Raw genomic sequence first — 22,216 nt, 5'->3', positions numbered from 1 at the left:
GGCAGAGCTGCTTGCGACCGTCTTTGAGTGTTATTTACTCACTGATCACGTCCTCAAATAATCTGCAACAGGCTAAGAGGATTTCTGCGGAGGCAACTATGCAAATGTTTTGAATTCCTCAGTTTGGGAATATGGACAGATAGGCTCATGGAAGAGAGTTTAAGCCACACAACACAGAGGAAAAAATGCCATATTTAAAGGGCAGAAATAATGCGGGAGAGAGAGACGCATTTGGGGAAACCTGCCCAGCTCTCTAGAATCCACCCTCCTCTGGGACCTTCCCCTCACCCCCAAATACACGGGGCCGGAGTTGGAGTGGCCTGGGTTTGTGCTCCTGCTCTGGCACTCATTAGCTACACCACAAATTATTTAACTCTCTTTCCCTTGGTACCTTTGTCTATAATACGGGGATTCTATTCTCAGGGTTGTTGCGAGGATTAAATAAGAAAATGCTCAGAAGAGCACCTGACACTCAGTAAATAATCAATGTCAGCCATGATTCCTTAGCTCCACGCTCCTGGCCTAGGGGACCCACACTGCCAACATGTGATTTCTCCCCCAGGAATTTGGAACTGGGATGAAGTTAGTCTTTCCATAAGGCTGGACGTGGAGCATGAAACCTTGGTACTTTGCTTTGAGCACAGAATGAGAACCTTCAAAGAGAGGAATACACAGTCTCACCAGGAGAAGGAAAGTCCAACCTGGGTTCCTCTTCCTTTTGCCTCTCCTGCTTTAGGTCCTGGGCCCAGCCTGCTGGCCTTTCTGCCCTAGGTTTCTACAGGACACCAGTTTGCTTATTAAAAAAAAAGTATCCTTTGTGCTTAGACTAGCTCCAGGGACCTTTTATTTGTAGCCAAGAGTCCTACTCAGTATAACTACACCTAGAAAAAAAGATGAAATCCGCTTTAGAAGAAAAAGGAGGGGCAGACTTTCAAATCCCCGTTGATCCCTGTTGCTATCAAAGTGAAATGGATTAAAACATGCCACAAACGAACAGCCAACACATCCCCTTCATCAAATGAATTAGTATTGGGACTCTTTGCCAGAAATGCACCCCATTCCACATCAATCTGCTCGCTTTCTTTTCCAGGATTTGCTACTTTTTGATCCAAGGGCATGTGAGATTAGGTTCGATTTCAGAGTTTTGTTAAAAAACAAAAAAAAGGTACATACACAGAAGTCTTTATAAACAGGAGTCTCTAGTTCAGGATTTTTAAAGACACAGGAGAGGCCTGAGGAGGTTGGGGTGAAGAGTGCTTTTTTCCCCTAGAGATCTTTCTCAAAGAGAAAACATGCTTTTGGTTTTAATACCATTAAATAAGGTTGTAGCAAAGATGAAAGAAAAGAAGGAAAATTTTTAGCTTGAGGTGTCAATACAAAAACACAGACCAGAAATTTACATCTCCTTTCCTTCCCCAACTACCCAAACACTGACTTAACAATATAAGAGGAATTTCTTTAGCCCTAGGTGAAAAGAAAGAGGGATGTGGGAATCCAAGTCGTCTTCTAGACCCTTTTAACCCTGAACAAGTCACTTTATTGTAAGGACCCCAAGAATCAATTCCCTTCAATCTAGCAATTGTTCAGGCTGCGGCGGGCCTTGTGCCTAGATTATAATGTTTTCATTTAGTTCTATGCCACCCACTGATTTTGCCTGTACTTCTTGGAAGAATGGCGTGGCAAAACCTAAAAGATATTCTTGAAGAACGGAGCCCAGTGTTGGGGGTTTCAACATTTGGCCTTTTGTGTCAGCAGCGCAAGGACCGCCCGCGTGAGACCCCGGGGAGGGGGTGGGGTGGGCGATGAAAAGGCACCCTTTGCAGGGGACACAGGCACAATTCAGGCTTCGCCAATACAGCCCGGGCTGGAATGTGCTCTGTGGGGCGAGGTGGGCGGAATCCTCCGAGAACTGCATTCTTGAAAGAGAACCTACCTGGGTTGAAATAAAAAATAATATTTAATAAGTCCTGGTCTCCCCACGTGATGGCGTTCTTGTACTTCTGGTACAGAGGGTATAGCATGTCCTCCCAAGCCAAGCCTGTTGGAATCATGCTGTTCTGGAAAAGAGAAAACCATCAGAGCGGCTAAAGCACGGCAAATACATCTCACCCGCTGAGAATCAATGTACAGGGACGGGTTCTCCCCTTCACCGCCCCGCTCCCCAGAATGAAAATGAAATCAGCAGAGGAGGGGACCTGTTGGCCTCAAGGCATAGGACAAAGCAGAACTAGGGCTGACGATTACAGGTGTACACATGGATGGTAGATGGACCAGAAACTGGCAGTTGGGCCTATGGCTTCTGCTCAGAAAATCACGCCCCATGTGGCGGAGGCATAAATCAGGAGCTTGGGATGAACATACACACACTAGTGTATATAAGATAGATAACCAACAAAGACCTACTGCAGACCACAGGGAACTCTACTCGGTATTCTGTTAATGGCCTATATGGGAAAAGAATCTGAAAAAGAGTGGATATACATATATGTATAACTGATTCACTTTGCTGTACATCTGAAGCTAACACAACAGAGTAAATCAGCTACACTCCAATAGAAATTTTTTTTAAAAATTATTTACTTTTAAGACAAAAGCAACATATTCAGACTAAATATTCAACCAGCACACAAAGATGTAAAAAGTAAAAATATTTTTCCTCCTGCCTCCTGCAATTCCCACTCCCACTTTCCCTAGACGTATCCACAATTAATGAACAGTCTCTTAGATATTCTTCTGGAAGTTTCTAAGGCATAAAAGGGATCACCTCTATGGCATCATGCTCTGTTGCATTTTAATTTTTTCACTTAATATTTTTTACAGCTCTTATCTCACTTATAGATTTGATCTAATTCTTTTCAATGGAGGATAATTTTTTTGACTTGTTCTCTACTGATGTTCACTTAGGTTCTTCCAGTTTTTTGCTAGGACAAAAGACAAGGCCATGAACAGCCTTGTACGTTTATCTCTGTACATTTACATAAATATATCCCTAGGGTAACTCCAAAAAGTTTTCCAGGGTTTTTGAAGCCTGGGATACACAGAGTGTTTAAACATGGAATTCAGAAATGCAACATAATATTCCCCAATAGTAACTCTGCTGAACAGTTTAAATTCCATAATCACCTGGAATTCTCGTAAGCCAACAAATATTCCATAACTCTCCAAATACTTTTCTCTTCCCTGGCTTCTTCCATTCTCACCTGCAAGCCAGCTACTTCCAAAATCAATACACTGACACTCCTGGAACGTCACCGTTGAGGAGACAAAATCCCGACATTTAAACAAGGAAATATAACATACTTCCTTACCTTGAACTGAGCACTTCTTATTCGAGTTAAGTTCATCAGCATGACTCCTGAGTTAACTCCCGCAGAGCCATAGAAAGGGTGCCGAGCAAAGCGGCTGTACCAGCCGATCTTGGGGATTTCATGCTCGGGGGCCATGGCCGCAAGCTGCGTGGAATTAAATTGCCTCAGAAGCTTCCAGATGTCATCAACAGGTCTCAGAAAGAGAACATCGGTGTCCACGTAGAGAAGGGAGTCCACATCCTTTAAAATCACCTTTGTGTGTATTGGGTGAGGAGGGAGAAAACAAGAAACAAAGGAAGCGGCCTGATAAGTCAACACTGCCAATGATTTTGTTGATTAATGTTAATGCTAGAAAGGGTCCCACTCTTAGCTTCCATTCCTCCCTTCTCCTTGGACTTCAGGGATAAGGGTCAGTCAAAGGGTAGAGACTCAAAGGAAGATCCATCTTGATCCAGATTGGTCCAATTCCAGGATCCTGGATTACATCTGGTAAGGGCTGAACGTCGCAAGGAATGAAAACATTAGCAAATGACTGTGGCTTTCTTCTCCTCCATCCTCCAATAAGGCCATCTGTCTTTCTCAGTTTTTTCTTGGAAAAGCTAGGGCTAGCATTAGACTACTTGAAGTGGACAATCCGTAGATTGGCTCATGCCAAGCTTTAGGGTAAATACTCTGTTTCTGGATCCATTTCTTTTAGTGTTGATGGACATGGCTCTGCATCTTTTTGAAATAGTATTTTCAGCTAAGATTTAGACTTGGAAACAGGCAAAACAAGTCATTGGCCAGCTTTGTCTGCAAGGATTGGTGAACGTCTTTTTCTAAAGGGCCAGAGAGTAAATATTTTAGGCTCTGTTGTAGCTACTAAACTGCTGTTAGCATAAAAGCAGCCAAGGACAATATATAAACAAATGAGCATGGGTGTTTCCAATAGAACTATTTAGAGACAATAAAATTGGAACTTCGTTTAATCTTCAGATGTCACAAAGCCTTCTTCTTTTGATTTTTTTTCAACCATCTGAAATGTAAAAGCCATTCTTGACTCAAAGGCTGTGGTCTGTCAACCTCTGTTGTAGATCGTTCAAGTCAGCCACCTTAAGTAAATAAGTTTTGCTATGCTAGATGCTTAGTCTACCAGAATTTTGCCCTGGGGTTTGAGACTTTAAAGTCATAGTTAGTAATAGAGTTCTTTGCCTTGTTTTGCCATTGTTCCCCCAATTTAGAGGTAGCTTAACCAAAGAAGGATCATCCTCCTAAAACTACAACAACACTTGTTATGGACTGAATGTGTCTTTACAAAATGCATATGTTGAAGCCCTAACTCCCCAATGTGAGGGTATTTGGAGATGGGGTCTTTGGAAAGTAATTAGGGTTAGATGAGGTCCTGACGGTGGAACCCTCAAGATGGGATTCATGTCCTCATTAAAAGAGACACCAGACAGCTTGCTCTCTTTCTCTCTCTCTCTCTCTCTGCTACATTAGAACATAGTGAGAAGGCAGCAGTCTGCATGCCAGGGAGAGTGTCCTCACCAGAACCCAACCATGTCAGCACCAATCTCAGACTTCTAGCCTCCAGAACTATAAGAAAATAAATTTCTGTGGTTTAAGCCATCCAGTTACGGTATTTCGTTATGGCAAGTTAAGACACCACTCCATTGAGATCCTAATATTTGAAACTGATGAACACGGGCACTGTATGGTACAGGCATCATGGAGATTTCAGTCTTGAATAATTTCAAAACTTACATGATTAACTGCAGGATTTATCTTTCCTTCCTCATCTACTAGAGGAATAGAATTGACAAATCAATAAAATGAAATAAAAAAAATAATGATCATCTACCATGTCATAAAAGAAGACATCCGTCTTAACAGTTTAAAGATCCTAATTCCAGAATTAGGATGAATTCTTTAAAATGAATACACAAACTTAAACAAACATCTACCACACTATACTTATTTTTTCTTATTTAACCATGGACAGGTAAAAACTTTGCCACAGATTAGCACTAGCCTGCTGAGTTGTTTTTTTTTTTAAATCACAACTCCAGAGTACTGTGGAAGAAGGGCAAACTCTCTACAAAAGTAATAATAAATCATACAATCATGATACAAGTTACTTATCACATGTAAATACAATTTTGATGTTCAAGACCACCCAAAGAACTCAACATCCTGCCAATCCTATTTTACTGGGAAGGAAAACTAATGCACAGAAAAGTGTTCTGTCCAAGTTAATGTGTCAAATAATGCTAACAATTGCTGGATTTGGAGCTAATAAAGTTGCAACACGGTAAAGTCACTTTCTAGAATGTGTTTAAGGAAATGAGAGACTGCACAGTGTTTCACTAAAAAGCTAATTTAGAATTAGAGAATCAGAGGACGAGAAAGCTATTTCAACCCATGTGAAAGAGAACAGATTTCTCTTTATGGCTGATTATCTAATAAGGCCTAAATAAAACTGTATTAATATTAATGTTTTAATCAATTAAGGGTTATGCAGACATCTAGTCCCTAAATTCAAGCTCACTGACTTGATTAATTTTTTTCTCAGTCTTAAATCAATACTATTGTTAAAGTTATCATCACTTTCTTCAATAAAATAAAAGTGTTACCATCTTTCATCAAAACAAAAAAGAAAACAAAAAGACTTGAAAAAAGGTTTGGAAAAGGAAAACTAAAAAACCCTTCAGGATGGAGGCATTCCATCGTGAAATAATAAGCAAGATAAATATATTGATTATACAGTATAGAAGCTGGTTAAAAATAAGGCAGGGAGAGGGGCGGGGGTCCCAGGTAGGAAGGGGCTTGCAATTTTAATTAGGGATATTGGGAAGGACTCACTGAGAAGAAAGAGGGCAAGTACAAATAGCGGAGGCTGGACCACTCTTAGAACAGCAGGGAGCCAGGGCGGCTGGACCACAGTGGGCAACAAAGAGCCAGGGATGAGGATGGAGCAGAGCGGGGGCTGAGCGGGGGCCGGTCACTTCACTTAGGGCTTTGTTTGCCTTTGAAAGAACTTGTTCTTTCACTGTCAGTGAGATGGAAGCCATTGAAGGGCTTTTACCAGAGGAGTGCCATGGTCTGACTTAGATTAAGGATCACTTTGGATGCTACACGGAGAAAAGACAATTAGGGCACACAGGGGAAGCGGGGAGACCAGTTAGGATGCTATTTTAATAATTCCAGTGAGATGCGATGGCGGCTTGGCTCAGGTGGTAACAACCCAGGGAGTGAGAAGTGGCTGAATCCATAACACAGTTTGAAATGGAGCCAACAGGATTTCCGCAACAGATTGGATGTGGAATGTGAGACTAAGAGAAAAGTCAAGGGCAACTCCATGGATTTTAACCTGAGCAACAGGTATGATGGAATCGCCTTTAACTGAGATTGCACCTGATGTGTGTCACTCCCGAAGTACCTGCCTGGCCCTGGCACATATGTACTGGAGTTGGCAGATGCTAAAGCCTCGCTCCCTCCCTCCTCCTCTGCATCTGCCCTTCCTGAAATATAAAGAAAATTGTAGTGGTCCTAGGAAGGGATGCATTGATGGCGGATTTCTGGGGTGATGGTCGTTTCTCTAGTTCTTGAGCACAGTAGTGGTTACAGAGGTGTGAGTGTGGTAAATTAAGCATAAAGTGTTTTGGTGGGCTCTTTGTGGTAGGTAGATCATATTTCAAAACTGACACACAAAAGTAGCCCTAATGGTACATCTCACAGACGGAATGGAAGATAGTCCTTAGGAATACTGAGTCTGGCATTCCTGAGTTCAAATCCTGGCATCATGTGCCCTGTGACTCTGGACAAGTTCCTCAGTTCCCCATGCATAAAAAGTGGAAAGCAAGACCTCCACCACATCCCCTGTCTTTGGGTTGTCACTAACATCCAGTGAAATAAAACACACACAGGGAACTCGGTACAGTGGCTGGTACGTAGTAAGTACTCAGTAAATAGCGGTGTTGCTACTATAAGAAGTCTCCGTGTTTTTTCTTTTAAAACTCAAGTGTAATTAGTTACCATGCACATCAATGCTCACAGCACTTCAAAGCATGTGTCGACCACAAAGTGTCTTTTATATAAACAAAGTTAAGCTGAGAAAAGTTGAAGTTTTCGAACATTTCTAATATCATAATCCACATATTACCTCGACTGAAAACAAGAGCACCAGGGCTTTTTACTCTATCTGAAAAAATAAAAGACCAGGAGAAAAACTCCACTCTTCTTATAACATTGCGTCTCTGGAGGCTATTTCTGCAGCAATTATTGGTGGTATTAATTTGAAGAGGATCACTGTGGCCACTTTATAATGGGCAGAGGAATATTTACCGAAAGGATATAAAATTAGCCATTCTAATTCCCTTATGGAAATTAGCACTAGAAATGAGGCCTCTGTTTTCTTAGAGAAGAGCAAATAGAGGACAGACAATAGCTATTTGTATACAATGCTGCTCTGGCTCCCTTCACCACCCCAACCTGGGCAGCTGCCTCTGGCCACCCGCAACAAGATTATCAGGGGCCACCGGCACTCCTTCAAGTTCATTTTGCTGCAACCTTGTTCTAACTTTGACAGTACAACTTTGTGGTTGAAAGTTCGGGGTTTGAAATCTAACCATTTGTGTTTGGATTCTGTTTCTACTACAAACGGCGGTCTTGGGCAAGCTGCTTTAAGCCTTCTAAGCCTTAGTTTCCTTATCTTTTTTTTGGCCGTGCTGTGCGGCATGCAGAATCTTAGTTCCCCGACCAGGGATCGAACGCGTGCCACCTGCAGTGGAAGCACGGAGTCTTAACCACTGGACCACCAGGGAACTCCCTGTTTCCTCATCTTGTAGATGGGATTGGTCACTCACTTCAGAGTGCTTCCGGGATGATTAAAAGAGGTAATGCATGTGAAGCCCCTGACATACACACAGTAAGGACTCAGCAAATCCTATGTGACATTCTTATGGGCTCACTCTCAGGATGGCTAGTTCCTTGATCCCTAGCCCAGTAACTGGCTGCAGTAGTGGTGGTAGTAAAAGAATGAGGCATGTGCTCTGTTCTCAAAGAGCTTTAGTGGGGGAGACAGATAAGAGGCAAAGCAAAATAAGATGTGGCTAATGGTAGGAGTAGCACAGAAGCACTTGGCAGGGCTACTAAACCATTCTGGATTGAAAAAAATGACAGAAGTGACAACTAAGCTGAGAGATAGGCAAGTGAAGAGCAGGGCAAAGAGTACTGAAGATAGGGCTTCCCTGGTGGCACAGTGGTTGAGAGTCCGCCTGCCGATACGGGGGACGCAGGTTTGTGCCCCGGTCCGGGAAGATCCCACATGCCGCGGAGCGGCTGGGCCCGTGAGCCATGGCCGCTGAGCCTGTGCGTCCGGAGCCTGTGCTCCGCAACGGGAGAGGCCACAACAGTGAGAGGCCCGCGTACCGCTAAAAAAAAACACAAAAAAACAAAACAAAACACAGTACTGAAGATAAATAGAACAGCATGTGAAAAGGCCCAGAGACCAGGAGGGAGCAACACACCAGGGAGGATAGCAAATTGGTTGGCGGGGCTGGAGCTTACAGTGGGAGAGCCAGGAGCCAGGGGTGGGGAGAGATTAGGCTGTCTAAGTGGGCAGGGGCCCAATCAGGAGCTATGCTGACAAATTTGGACGTGATCCTAAGAGCCATGGGGAGATGTGAAATGACATGAACCAGAAACCTTGAGGTCTGATGTTTCCTCTCCTATCCCCATTGCCCACATCCAATCCTCAGCAAGTCCCATATGCTCTTCCTCCAAAATACATCTGAATCTGCCCATTTCTCTCCCTTTCCACTGCCTTACCCTGAGTTCAAGGCACCATTACAGCTCCCCTAGAATTCCGGAAGGGTCCATTCACTGGCCTCCCTGTGTACACACTTTCCCCTTCAATCTGTTCCTCACAGAGCGGCCAGAGGGATTTTTAATCTCCAGTGTCATTTCTTCTTTGACCCATGGGTTATTTACAAGGGTGGTTGTTTAATTTCCAAATATTTGGGATTTTCCAGATATCTTTTTATTATTCATTTCTAATCTAATTTCCTTGTAGTCAGGGAGCACACTCTGCATGATTTCAATCCTCTCAAATTCACTGAGACTTGTTTTATGGCCCACATATGGTGTATCCTGGTGAATGCTGAAGGTTTATTATTCTGCAGTTGTTGGGTGGAGCATTCTGTAAATTCTGTAGCTGCCAATTAGGTCAGTTGGTTGATAGTGTTGTCAAGCATTTCTAGGTGCTAACTGATTTTCTGTTTGCTTATTATAACCACAGGAGCTCTATGGAGTTTTATCTTCAGACACAAAGAAAGAGGGGAGAAATAGGAAGTTACTGCAAATTCATTAACATCAACAGATATGATTTGGGAGAGTTCCCTGGTGGCCTAGTGTTTAGGATTCCGGACTTTCACTGCCATGGCCTGGGTTCAATCCCTGGGTGGGGAACTGAGATCCCACAAGCCACGTGGCACAGGCAAAACCAAACAAACACACAAAAAACAGATATGATTTGCGAGCCATCATTTATTTTCACACTAACAGACAATTATCAAAAGAGGAGTGTTGAAGTCTCTCGCTCTGATTGTGGATTTGTCTATTTCTCTAAGCAAGGTTTTGCTTTGTAGATTTGGAAGCTCTGTTGTTAGGTGCATACTCATTTAGGGTAGATACACCTTCCTGATGGACTGAGCCTGATTGTTATGAAAGATCCAGAGGGCTTCTTAAAAAACCTTACATTAGAGGATGTCACTTTCATCTTTAAACCCCTTCAAGACTTTTCACTGTGCTTTCATTACACATGAACCATGGTCCCTAAAAGGCTCTGCAGGATGGACACACTCTGTCCCTACAGGGGACCGAGTTCCTATCAGTGGTGATCTTTCACCTCCTAGCACAACTTTTCATTATGGCTCAGTTACTGTCAAAATCAACAGAGGGTGAGGAGGAAAATGGACTTAATGGGAAGTTAACGAGCTCCTACTTCTCTTCTTGCCTACAGCCAGGGTTTCCTCTGTGGGAGATGCTCTTAAGTCTTTCTTTAGATAGAAAGTAACACAGTTAGTTTCCCCCTTTCGGAAAGAAAACATAAAGTAGAAACTATCTCATTTAACAATGGAATCATCTTTTGGAAAATTCCTTCTCACTTCATTCCGGAAATTCAATGCACCCAAGGTAAAGAAGATACTGTACTCAAATTTGCTGAAAAACACTATCAATTATGAAATACTTGTGCAGCCCTGACGCTTTATTCAGTTTCATTGTTTGTGAGTTCTCCTTTTAGATAATTGCCTAAAGTATCAAAACTGTGATTAGGGTGAAAATTAATGATGTCCCCAAATTGTATCTGTTGATGTAAATCAATTAGCAGTAACTTCACATTTCTCCCCCTTTCCTTGGGTCTGAGATTAAGCTCTAGGGAGCTCCTGTGATTTAGGATAAGCATCTTCCCCAGCCTCTGCCTCCCGGATGTGAGGCAGAGCTTTCCAGTTACCATTCTCGAATGGCCAGCTCTAACTCACGCTGTAGGTCTGAGCTCAGGTGTGACCTCCTCAGAAAGGCTTACCCAAGAGCCTCCTTCCTCTCTGCCTCCAGGCTCCCCATCACACCACTCTACGTACCTCTGTCTGCAACCAGTGGCCTTTTGTTAAATTATTTTCTCGTCTGTTGCTTGCCTCCTCCAATAACAATAGAAGTTCCATGAAGACAGGGACCTTCTGGGTCTAGTTAACTCCTAAAAGTTTATGTGCCTAACGCAATGCCTAATAGCTATATTAGGCATCCAATAAATATTTACACAAAGTAAGGAATTCAACGGCTGAACTGTCTCAGAAACATTGTAACTTTAAGTATGTTTCAAGGCTGATTGCAGAAGAAAGGACAGGTCCTGAGAAATAAGAAGGTCTGTGAATAGTTGAAGAATAGAAGACCTAAGTTCCTGAAGAGAAAACTAACATAACACCTACCATGCTGAATATCATTCTTTTGCGGGTGTGGTCCAGTGCGTCACCCTTCAGGCCCCTGTTGATGGTACAGCTAAGTCACTTCGTATGTATATCATCCCATTTCCTTACCTCGCTAGCATTTTTTTTTTAACATCTTTATTGGAGTATAATTCCTTTACAATGGTGTGTTAATTTCTGCTTTATAACAAAGTGAATCAGTTATAACTATGTTCCCATATCTCTTCCCTCTTGCGTCTCATTCCACCCCTTTAGGTGGTCACAAACCACCGAGCTGACCTCCCTGTGCTATGCGGCTGCTTCCCACTAGCCATCTCTTTTACGTTTGGTAGTGTATATATGTTCACGCCACTCTCTCACTTTGTCACGGCTTTACCCTTCCCCCTCCCTGTATCCTCAAGTCCATGCTTTAGTAGGTCTGTGTCTTTATTCCCATCTTACCCCTAGATTCTTCATGACCTTTTTTTTTTTTCTTAGATTCCATATATATGTGTTAGCATACGGTATTTGTTTTTCTCTTTCTGACTTACTTCACTCTGTATGACAGTCTCTAGGTCCATCCACCTCACTACAAATAACTCAATAACGTTTCTTTTTATGGTTGAGTAATATTCCATTGTGTATATGTGCCACATCTTCTTTATCCCTTCATCTGCCGATGAACACTTAGGTTCCTCACTAGCATTTTTAAAAGATCCTAAAAGCTAAAGGAATGGAAAGGGAGCTGCAGGAGGCAAAGGACAGAACAGAAGCAAAGATAAAAACGCCATTTAGATTCAAGTAGGACTGAATTCCAGAGGAGGGAATCTTTGTTAAATGATGTTAGTGATAATTAGGAGAAGGAAAAAATATTCAAAGAGGGTTAAAGCAGGAAGTGGAAACAGAGAGGAGGAAAGGACAAGTTTCAAGAGGAAGTAACAAAGAAACACGTATTTTTTTGTTTGTTTTCTTACCAAGGGGAAACATCTCCTACATTTATGAAAAATAGAGAGTTGAATATAACTAAAATAGCAACAATTTATCCGTACGGTCTGAAAGCCACAGTCTCCATATACACTAAGTCAGGTCATGACTAAAGAAACGAAGGTCTCCATGGAAAGGCCCAAGAAATGCAGCCACTGTTTCAGTCTGGGAAGACAAAGAAGCTCTGGAGATGGATGGCGGTAGTGGTTTGCCCAACAATGTACTGAATGCCACTGACCTGTACACTTAAAAATGATTAATTAAAACATTTTATGTTATGCATATCTTACCACAATAAAAATGGGAAAAAACGAAATACAGATACCACTCTTAACCTTTTTTCAATTCAAATAAAGTTGGCTTTAAACAATGTACTCAATGGTGTTTACTCACCTATTTCTACCTTTGTGAATTCTAATTTCCCTAAACAAAATGTATTCTAGGAGTTATTCTTTTTAGGAGTTATTCTTTTTTTTTTTTTTTTTTTTTTACGGTACGTGGGCCTCTCACTGTTGTGGCCTCTCCCGTTGCGGAGCACAGGCTCCGGACGCGCAGGCTCAGTGGCCATGGCTCACGGGCCCAGCCGCTCCGCGGCATGTGGGATCCTCCCGGACCGGGGCACGAACCCGTATCCCCTGCATCGGCAGGCGGACTCTCAACCACTGCGCCACCAGGGAAGCCCTCCAGGAGTTATTCTAAGATGATCTTTAATTTCCACAATTCTATCAGGTTCCTGTCCTTTATATTTTCTTCTTTTCCTGTTTTGAAGAGTAATTCGTTCCTAGAGCACACACCTCTCCAGGTGAGATGTCCTTCAAAGCTGACCGAGAGCCCACCTTTGCCAATGAAGGAGCCTGGGCAACGTCCCCTGCCACCTGCCTCCTCTCTCTAACAGAGAACTTTCCCCTAAGGGGGTAGATTCCGGGGAAAATTTTTGGGGTCCCGTACCCCTTCTCATTCTACAGAAAGATAAATTGAATGGGATAGAATTTCTCAAGCTTCTTAGACTTTCTCCTCTGGGACCAAAATTCCCAAGTCTCCAAATCAAAATCAGAACAAAAAGGAAATTCTACGTTTCAATACATATTTGCAAATTGATCAAAATAAATTCCCTTTTCCTCTACCATCATGTCACATTCCTTTTCAAAAAACGCACACTGGACCTATCTTGAAGCTATTACAGAGAAAATAATTATTGAGGAAAGGGAGAAGGTCAGGTAATGACAGACATGTCCACTGATGGCTGGGTAACCTCTCAGAGATCCTCTAGTAAACAGAGTGGAAATCTGAAAGACGCAAAAATCATGGTAATTTAATCCTCATTTCATCCTCACGACAACCTAATGGGGTAGTACTATTATGACCCCCATTTTATAGATGAGGAGACTGAGACAGAGAGAGGTTAAGTTCCTTTCCCAAGGTCACACAGCTATAGAAAATATTCAACCGGTAGATATTTTTGTCAATAAAGTAACTTACAAACATAAAGGAATAATGATCCCTCTGTTTTTTTTAGCACGTGTTATGTGCTAAGCATCATTCCAGCCATTTCCTATACATAGTACATTGTTTCCAGTGCCTCAACAACCCTGCCAGTGTGGTATTATTACTCTCATTTAATAGATGAGCTTAAATAACTTACCTAAGGTTAGCACTAGTAAATGGCAGCACCTGGATGAAACCAGGGCTCTCTGACACCAAAGCTCACACTCCTTGTGCTCCACCATGTTGTTTTTCATCCACCACAAAGCAGTAATTGTGCTTGTTCACAACGGGAATGATGGATGTGACTAGTGCTAGAGCAATTGTTCTTAAACCTCAGCGTACATGAGATTCATTTAAGAAGCTGGGTTAAAATGCAGATTCCTAGGCCCTACCTCCAGATTCTGAATTATTAGGTCTGACCTGGACCCCTAGAATGTGCCTGTATGTATGTATGTGTGTGTTTTTTTAAATTTTGAGATCATTTCAGACTTACGGAAGAGTTGCAAAAACTCCAGAGAGCTCCCATGTACTCTTCACTGAGCTTCTCCTGTGTTAATATCTCACATAAGCGCCCAACATTTGTTAAGACTAAGAAATTAACCTTGGTACAATTCTATTAACCACAGAGTTACTCTGATTTTACCAGTTTTTCCACTAATGTCTTCTTTCTGTTCCAAAATCCAATTGGTATCTCACAGTGCCTTGAGCTGTTCGGAGTACTTTCTCTTCTCCAGTCTGTGACAGTTCTTCAGTCTTTCCTTGTCTATTCATGAGCTTGACAGCTTTGAAGAATACTGGTCAGCTATTTTGTACAAAGTCTCTCAATTTGGGTGTTTTCTCAGGATTAGACTGAGGGTATGCACTGTCAGGAAAAATACTACAGAGGTGAAGTGTCCTTTCTCTGTGTGTGCCCGTCTCTGGGTGTACATGATGTTGATATATCAATATGTTACTGGTGACGTGAGCCTTGATCCCTTGGCTGGCTAAGGTTCTGTCTATCAGTATTCTTCACAGTAAACTTACTATTTCTCCTTGGTAATTACTAAATATTGTAAAGGAGACACTTTGAAACCATGAAAATATCCTGTTTCTGGTTAAACTTACACCCCCTAATTTTAGTATTCACTGGCAGATCTTACCTGCAGTAATTAGTACTGTAGTATTCTAATGGTGATTTTCTATTTCCCTCATTTCTTTCTACATTAATTGAATTCTTCTGTAAGAAAGAGTTGTCATTTCTCCCCATCCAGTTATTTGTTCAGTTATTTATTTGTATTAGTATGGACTTATGAAAATTATTTTATTGGGGGGTTAAAATTTGATATATATTCTTTTTTTTTTTTTTTGCGGTACGCGGGCCTCTCACTGTTGTGGCCTCTCCCGTTGCGGAGTTGGATCTTGGCTCACGGGCCCAGCCGCTCCGCGGCATGTGGGATCTTCCCGGACCAGGGCACGAACCCGTGTCCCCTGCATCAGCAGGCGGACTCTCAACCACTGCGCCACCAGAGAAGCCCAGATATATATTCTTAAATAAATAATTATTTATTTTGTTGCTCAAGCTGTTTCAACTTTGGTCATTTGGAGCTCTTTCAGATTGGCTCCTGTGCGCTTTCAATATGCACACCCTTCCTTTTTTTCCACATCCTTACCTTCTAGCACCACAAGACACTCCAGGCTCGTCTTGCACTTTCCCTGCCCTCTGTTCTAGAATCAACAAGTTCTACAAGCAGCCCTGGTTCCTATTATTGGAGGACGGAATTTAGAAACCAAGATTTGGGTGCAAGGTGTGCTCATTGCTACTGGGGTGTCACTGCTTCTAGCCTCTCTTAGTGGATCTCTAGGAAGTACATGTATGTATACTACCCAAGGTATACATACATATCTCTATCTATCTAGTTAACTACCTATCTATCTATTAAAAAAACATGAATTCACATTGATACCTGATCTCACGAGCCTGTATGTGCCTTTGAAAAATAATCTGTTAAAGAAACAGAAAATTTTGAGCTTAGATTATCAGGGTATTGGGCTGAGTTTTGAATTACTGGGCATGATTTTAATAAGTGAGGCTGGAGGTGGAAGAGTGGAGAGGCGTGGTCCCCAAGCAACAGTATGGAGGGGGGTAATACACACAGAGTCTCGGAAAGACAATGGCAGAGCAGCCTGGCTGGAATGGGAATTCATGATTTGGAATAATGCTGAAAAGTTAATAGGTGCACTCGGTCAGAATTCAAAGGGCCCTGAACACCGGGCTGAGGGGGTGCGAATTGATCCTACAGAGACTCTGGGAAGGCTCTGGGGTGAGAATCCACATGAGAATATCATTCAGAAACCAAAAATCCAGGAGTGGCATGCAGGAGGGAAGGGACTCAGATGGCAGGGACACAAATAGATCAGTACCATCATCATTTTCTCTGTTATCATTGCCACATTTACTGTTTGTATTAATGTAAATATACCCAGAACCAGAACACCTGGCCAGAAAGAGGCCAGCACCTTCTGTAATTCTGGCATGCCTGTATGTATTTGCAAATGTGAACAAAAAGTTTCTATACATTACGAAAAGCTTTGATGCTCTTTTTTTTTTTCTGACTGGTTTGCCATTTTAAAATATTGTCTAAATTATACAATATACAAATTCATGCTTGTGTGTTATAAAAGTATGGACAATTTAGCAATCCACAGAATAAGAAATTCAAATTTTTCTTTTTCTGCCTATCCCCACCACACCATCACTCCATGCCCCTGCAACCCTCTCTCCTCTTTCTGCATTAACTAACCATAACGGTTCAGTGAATATCACCCCAGACAGTTTCTACACATTTATCTATATATGTGACCTTTGCAAGGCCAGGAATTCAGATCTCAACTCAACTGTTACCTCCTCAGAGAGCCCCACTCCCCATCACTCTCTAAACACTTTAATTTTCCCCCATTATTCTTATTACTACCTGAAATGAACTTTAATTGTTTTTGTCATTCTTCCCTGACTAGGATGTAAGCTCCGTGAAAGCAGGACATTTGGATAACTTGCTCACAGTCATATTTCTAGGGCCAGTCACATAGTTGGGGCTGAATAAGTATTACTGAATGAATGTTTATGTATATGAATGTTTGTGTGTATATATACACACACACAAATGCACATACTTTGGGATTTTTTTAAATTGAGGTACAGTTGATTTACAATGTTGTGTTTTATTGGTGTACAGCACACTGATTCAAATATATACATATATATATTCTTTTTCATATTCTTTTCCATTATAGTTTATTACAAAATATTGAATATAGTTTCCAGTGCTATATATAGTAGGATGTTGTTGTTTACCTATTTTACATATAGTAGTTTGTATCCGCTAATCCCAAACTCCTAATTTATCCCTCCCCACCCTTTTCTCCTTTGGTAACCATAAGTTTGTTTTCTATGTCTGTGAGTCTGTCTCTGTTTTGTAAATAAGTTCATCTGTATCATTTTTTAGATTCCACATATAAGTGCTATCATATATTTGTCTTTCTCTGACTTACTTCATTTAGTATGATAATCTCTAGGTCTATCCATATTGCTGCAAATGGCATTATTTCATTCTTTTTTTATGGCTGAGTAATATTCCATTGTATATATGTATCACATTTTCTTTATCCATTCATCTGGCAATGGACACTGAGGTTGCTTCCACGTCTTGGCTATTATAAATAGTGCTGCTATGAACATTGGGGTGCATGTATCTTTTTGAATTAGACTTTTCTCCAGTATATGCCCAGGACTGGGATTCCTGGATCATATGGTAACTGAATTTTTAGTTTTTAAGGAACCTCCCTACTGTTTTCCATAGTGGCTGCACCAATTTATGTTCCCACCAACACATACTTTTGGATTTTTAAAAATACCAATGGATTCACTCTATACATACTTTCTAATTTTCTCTTTTCAGATATTTCCCTTTTGTTTTGGATGTGCAGAGAACAAAGAACTTTCTGTTTGATTCTACATATTCTCAAACATCCTTTATAATGTGCAAATAGTTTAAGGTAGGGGAGAGAATTATGAACACTTGAAATGTATCATTCCCATATAGTGTTTTCTTCCCTGTTCCATTGGGAACTTGTACAAAAATAAATATCCACTCTTGATTAAATAGTGACGCACCACTTAAACTGTTTTGAGATTTTTCAGGGTCACTAAATGGCTAGCTTAAAATGCAGTGGGGGCTTCCCTGGTGGTGCAGTGGTTGAGAATCCGCCTGCCAATGCAGGGGACATGAGTTCGATCCCTGGTCCGGGAAGATCCCACATGCTGCGGAGCAACTAAGCCCGTGCGCCACAACTACTGAAGCCCGCGCACCTAGAGCCTGTGCTCTGCAACAAGGGAAGCCACCGCAATGAGAAGTCCACACACTGCAACGAAGAGCAGCCCCCCACTCACCGCAGCTAGAGAAAGCCCGTGCGCAGCAATGAAGACCCAACACGGCCAAAAATAAATTAATTAAATAAATAATTTTTAAAAAAATGCAGTGGCCCAGGAGAAAAATTACATCCATTTTTATTTTTGCCTCTATTGTGCCCTCTTGTGGAATGATATATAACTTACATACTCATTTTTGTGAAGTTTTAACAAAGAGCAGATTGTACCCATGTCCTGGCTACTACATTCACACATGTTCCCATCAACGCAGTAGACTCTTCTGATCAGTTTAATCTCTGATCTCCATGCAAACAAGATTCAGATTGCCTCTGAGTTGGGCAAATCAATGATGGCTTTGTTCAGGACGCTTCTCCTAAAAGTCTGGCTCGTCAAGCTTGTGTTTGGTCTTTGATTTCATCATCTCAGCTGTTGGGTCAGCTGTTTTAACTGCATGCAGGACGTTTTCCACAGGCCTTGCGTTACTGAAGGTGTCTGGTTTCTCTGGCATGCTCTGAGATAATGGCTCTCTCAGATCTTCCATCTGCTTCCATCCCTTTGGCTTGCTTCCTCCTCTTATCAGGTGTTGCAATCCCGGCCAGCAAGTACACACTATCTTCTCCTGCAGGCTGTAGACATCCTGTTAGCCCTGGCAACTGTCATTTAAAGCAGAGACCAGTTTCTTAGTCAGATGATGCTGTCCCAGAGAATATGCTGTCTGCTAGGGAGTTGCTGGAAACAGGATCACTGGGTCACAAGGAACTGTAGCTCTTCCCTCGAATTGGACTGGTTTTCGACAAATGTTTTCATTTTCCTTGTATTTGAAATCAAATCCAACTAACGTGTACTGAACATATACTGGGTTCAAGTCTAGCAAGTTATGTTAAATCTTCAAATCCTCTCTACGACCCTTTGATGAACTTGGTAAAGCCCTTATTGTAAGTCCATTCATTCATGCATCCGATGTCCATCCTCCCTCCCTCTTTCCCACCCTTCCATCCTTCCTTCCCTTCCTTCTTTCTCATCCAAACATCCCAATAGTTTTACTGAGTGCCTTCCGCTAATATGTGCAGTGCACTACTCTACTTGTTGGAGACCAAAAACCTTTCCCATGATAGGGCTTACATGTTAGTGAGAGAAACCCAAAAATAAAACGAATAAGTAAAGTATGTAGTATTCTAACTTTAAAGATAGTAGCATAGAGGAAAAAATAAAGTGAGGGAGGGGAGCAATTTTAAATACAATAGCTTCACTGAACAAGTGAGTGTGAACAAAGACATGTGTACTATTTCTATACCCATTTAACGGATAAGGATGGAAGGTTCCAGGGAATCTTCCAAAGGAGGTATTTTGGAAATTTTTGGGAATCTTTTCTACAAATACAGGAGAAAATTCTGGCATTTAGAAACTACAAGAAGCAGGGCAGAAAGACTATACTATGGGAGAAACTTGGGCTCCAATCCAGGCTCTAAGATTTACTCCAGGAAAATGATTAACTTCCCTCAACCTCAGTTTCCTTGTTAGAAAAAAATGGTACCAATCAGTACATTCCTCAAAAAGTGAAGAGTTGATGAAATCATGAACCTGAGGATCCCAGAATGTTCTAGTGTGACAGTCACTGCCTGGCCATTGACCACCAACCATTCAGATCTCCCCTTTCAGTTGTATGTCTTGAAGTCCTGTCTTAAAGCCTCATTTCTCATGCTGTTTTCAACTGCACCCCACAGTAAGACATGCATTTATATCATGATACTAGTAGTACATGCACACATAAATATATAAAACAGAAACATTTTCAAATATATATTTGTCCTTACTATAGTAACGCATATCCCTTATTTGATACTACTTTAGTTATTTAATTTTTTAAAGAACTGATCATTAGCCACTAAACTGATTTCAAGAGTTACCAGTGAGTAATTTTCTAGTATTTGAGAAACACAAGGGTCGAACCGTTAACAAAGGCTTGGTAAATAATTTAATGTAGATAGACAGACAAACAGACATATGAACAAATACATAAAAAATGTCCTCAACATCTCCCACCACATTTCCCTCTCTCACCAAAAACAACCAATTCCAATCCTTTAAAACTGATTCTTTGGGTAGGTACCTCCACATCTCTAAATAACACGCTAAAAGAAAAACAATTCTCTGAACTCACAACTTCTGGCACCAAATGTGTGGGGCTTTCCCCCACACCAACCAATTCGCCAACACTCCAGACACCAACTGGCTGTCCTACAATTCAGTTATGACACTGACTACGTAGGGTGAGGTCCAGAAGGGTCCTGAGCCCAGGAGCTTCTGTCTCCATAACGTTTGCACCACCCTCCCAGCACATGGATGCGTTCACCAATCCAAAATCTCTCTGGACCTCATCGTTTACAGATTTTAATGGAGGCTTCATCACGTAGGCATGATCAATCATTAACTCAATCTCCAATCTCCCTCTCCCCTCCTAGAGGATGGGGAGTAGGGCTGAAAGTTCCAATCATGGCTTGGTCTTTCTAGTGACCGGCCCCCATCCAGAAGCCCACCAAGAGTCACCTCATTAGAAAAAAAAGACATGCCTATTAACCAGGAAATCCCAAGGGACTAAGAAGCTCTATGTGAGATGCCTCTATCACACCCATTATTCAAGAAATTACAAGGGTTTTAGGAACTCTGTGTCAGGAACCGGGACCAGAGACCAAATGTATATTTCTCATTATGTCACATATGCCTCATCTACTGACTTCTTACCCTGGAAGAGAATTTAGCTGCAGTACTCGGGATCTTCATTGCGGCCTGCAGGCTTCTTAGTTGTGGCATGCGTGCAGGATCTAGTTCCCTGACTAGGGATCGAACCCGGGTGTCCTGCACTGGAAGCGTGGCATCTTACCCGCTGGACCACCAGGGAAGTCCCGAAATTCTCTTGAATTAGTTTCACTGTTGATTTCCTATCCTTTGTGTTCTATGTTCTCTTTCCAGGGCTCCTGTTCTTTAGATGTTTGATCTATCCTCTAATTTTCTAAACATTGTATTGCTATCCTCCATATCATTGGTTTTTATTGTTTTTTTATTCTACTTTCTGAATAAAAACCTTTTTCTCCCAATTCTATTGATTTGTTCATTTCTACTACCACAGTTTGAATTTATGAGGTTTTTAAAATCCTCTAAATGTTTTTTTTTAATAAATTTATTTATTTTGTTTATATTTGGCTGTGTTGGGTCTTTGTTACTGTGTGCAGGCTTTCTCTACTTGTGGCTCGCGGGCTCTAGAGCACAGGCTCAGCAGTTGTGGCGCACGGGCTCAGCTGCTCCGTGGCATGTGGGATCCTCCTGGACCAGGGCTCGAACCCATGCCCCCTGCATTGGCAGGCGGATTCTTAACCACTGCGCCACCAGGGAAGTCCCTAAATGTTTCATTTTTAAAATAGAATCCTATGCTTCTTCATGTAATACCTTCTTTTATTTCTCTGAGAATACTGATGATAATTTTTTTAGAAGTTTCATTCATCCTTCATATTGATGTTTTCCTCTATATTGATGTTTTTCTCTTTATTTGTCTTGACCTCTGTCTTTCCTAGTAGAGGGTTTCTCCAAATATCTAGTGATTTCTGGATTTCCATTGAGATTTAAGAGGAGTTTGGAAGTATGTGGAGGGAACTTGTCAGCTGTATGCTTCAGTGTAGGAAGCTCTGGCTGGGCCACCTTAATGGGGAAACTCCTGATGTCAGTGTCCTTAAATCCCCAAAGATATTTCTTTCAAATCCCTGTTTGGAAGACATAATTTTCCTTGCAAGGTTCTGAGAGCTATATGGGAGGAAAGGTCTGTGGTCTCAGCATTCATATTTAAATTTTAGACTGAACCTCATGTTTCAACATGATGCCCACTACTGTGCCTGGATTCCTATAGTCCAGAAATAATCTATTTTATCTTCTCTAGAAATGGAACCGCCAATCTTTTGCCCAGGGAAAGAGAGAGGCGGAATCCCAGTTACATGATGTAAAATTGGCAATCTGGGGGTCTAAGTGTTTCTCAAAGAATCTTGCAATGAAACCACTGATTTTAGGCATATTTTCACTGCCAATTCCGGCTGATGCCACCAGTT

General features: G+C 41.6%; 1 protein-coding gene across 1 annotated transcript in view; it reads right to left on the bottom strand.

The window, feature by feature from the left end:
* GXYLT2 (glucoside xylosyltransferase 2) overlaps positions 1 to 22,216 on the bottom strand; it is an 88,295-nt gene that overhangs the window by 17,283 nt on the left and 48,796 nt on the right. The window contains exons 6-7 of the mRNA XM_027121477.1: positions 3,309 to 3,560; positions 1,934 to 2,057 (exon numbers count right to left, since the gene is read on the bottom strand). Of these exons, the coding sequence (XP_026977278.1) occupies positions 1,934 to 2,057; positions 3,309 to 3,560 (376 nt within the window). The remainder of the gene's footprint in view (positions 1 to 1,933; positions 2,058 to 3,308; positions 3,561 to 22,216) is intronic.

Source organism: Aethalodelphis obliquidens, unplaced genomic scaffold (genome assembly GCF_003676395.1).
Source record: "Aethalodelphis obliquidens isolate GAN/ISIS:26980383/991018 unplaced genomic scaffold, ASM367639v1 scaffold22, whole genome shotgun sequence".
NCBI lineage: Eukaryota > Metazoa > Chordata > Mammalia > Artiodactyla > Delphinidae > Aethalodelphis > Aethalodelphis obliquidens.
The sequence above is the reverse complement of the archived record's forward strand: the minus strand, read 5'-3'. Positions and strand labels throughout refer to the sequence as shown.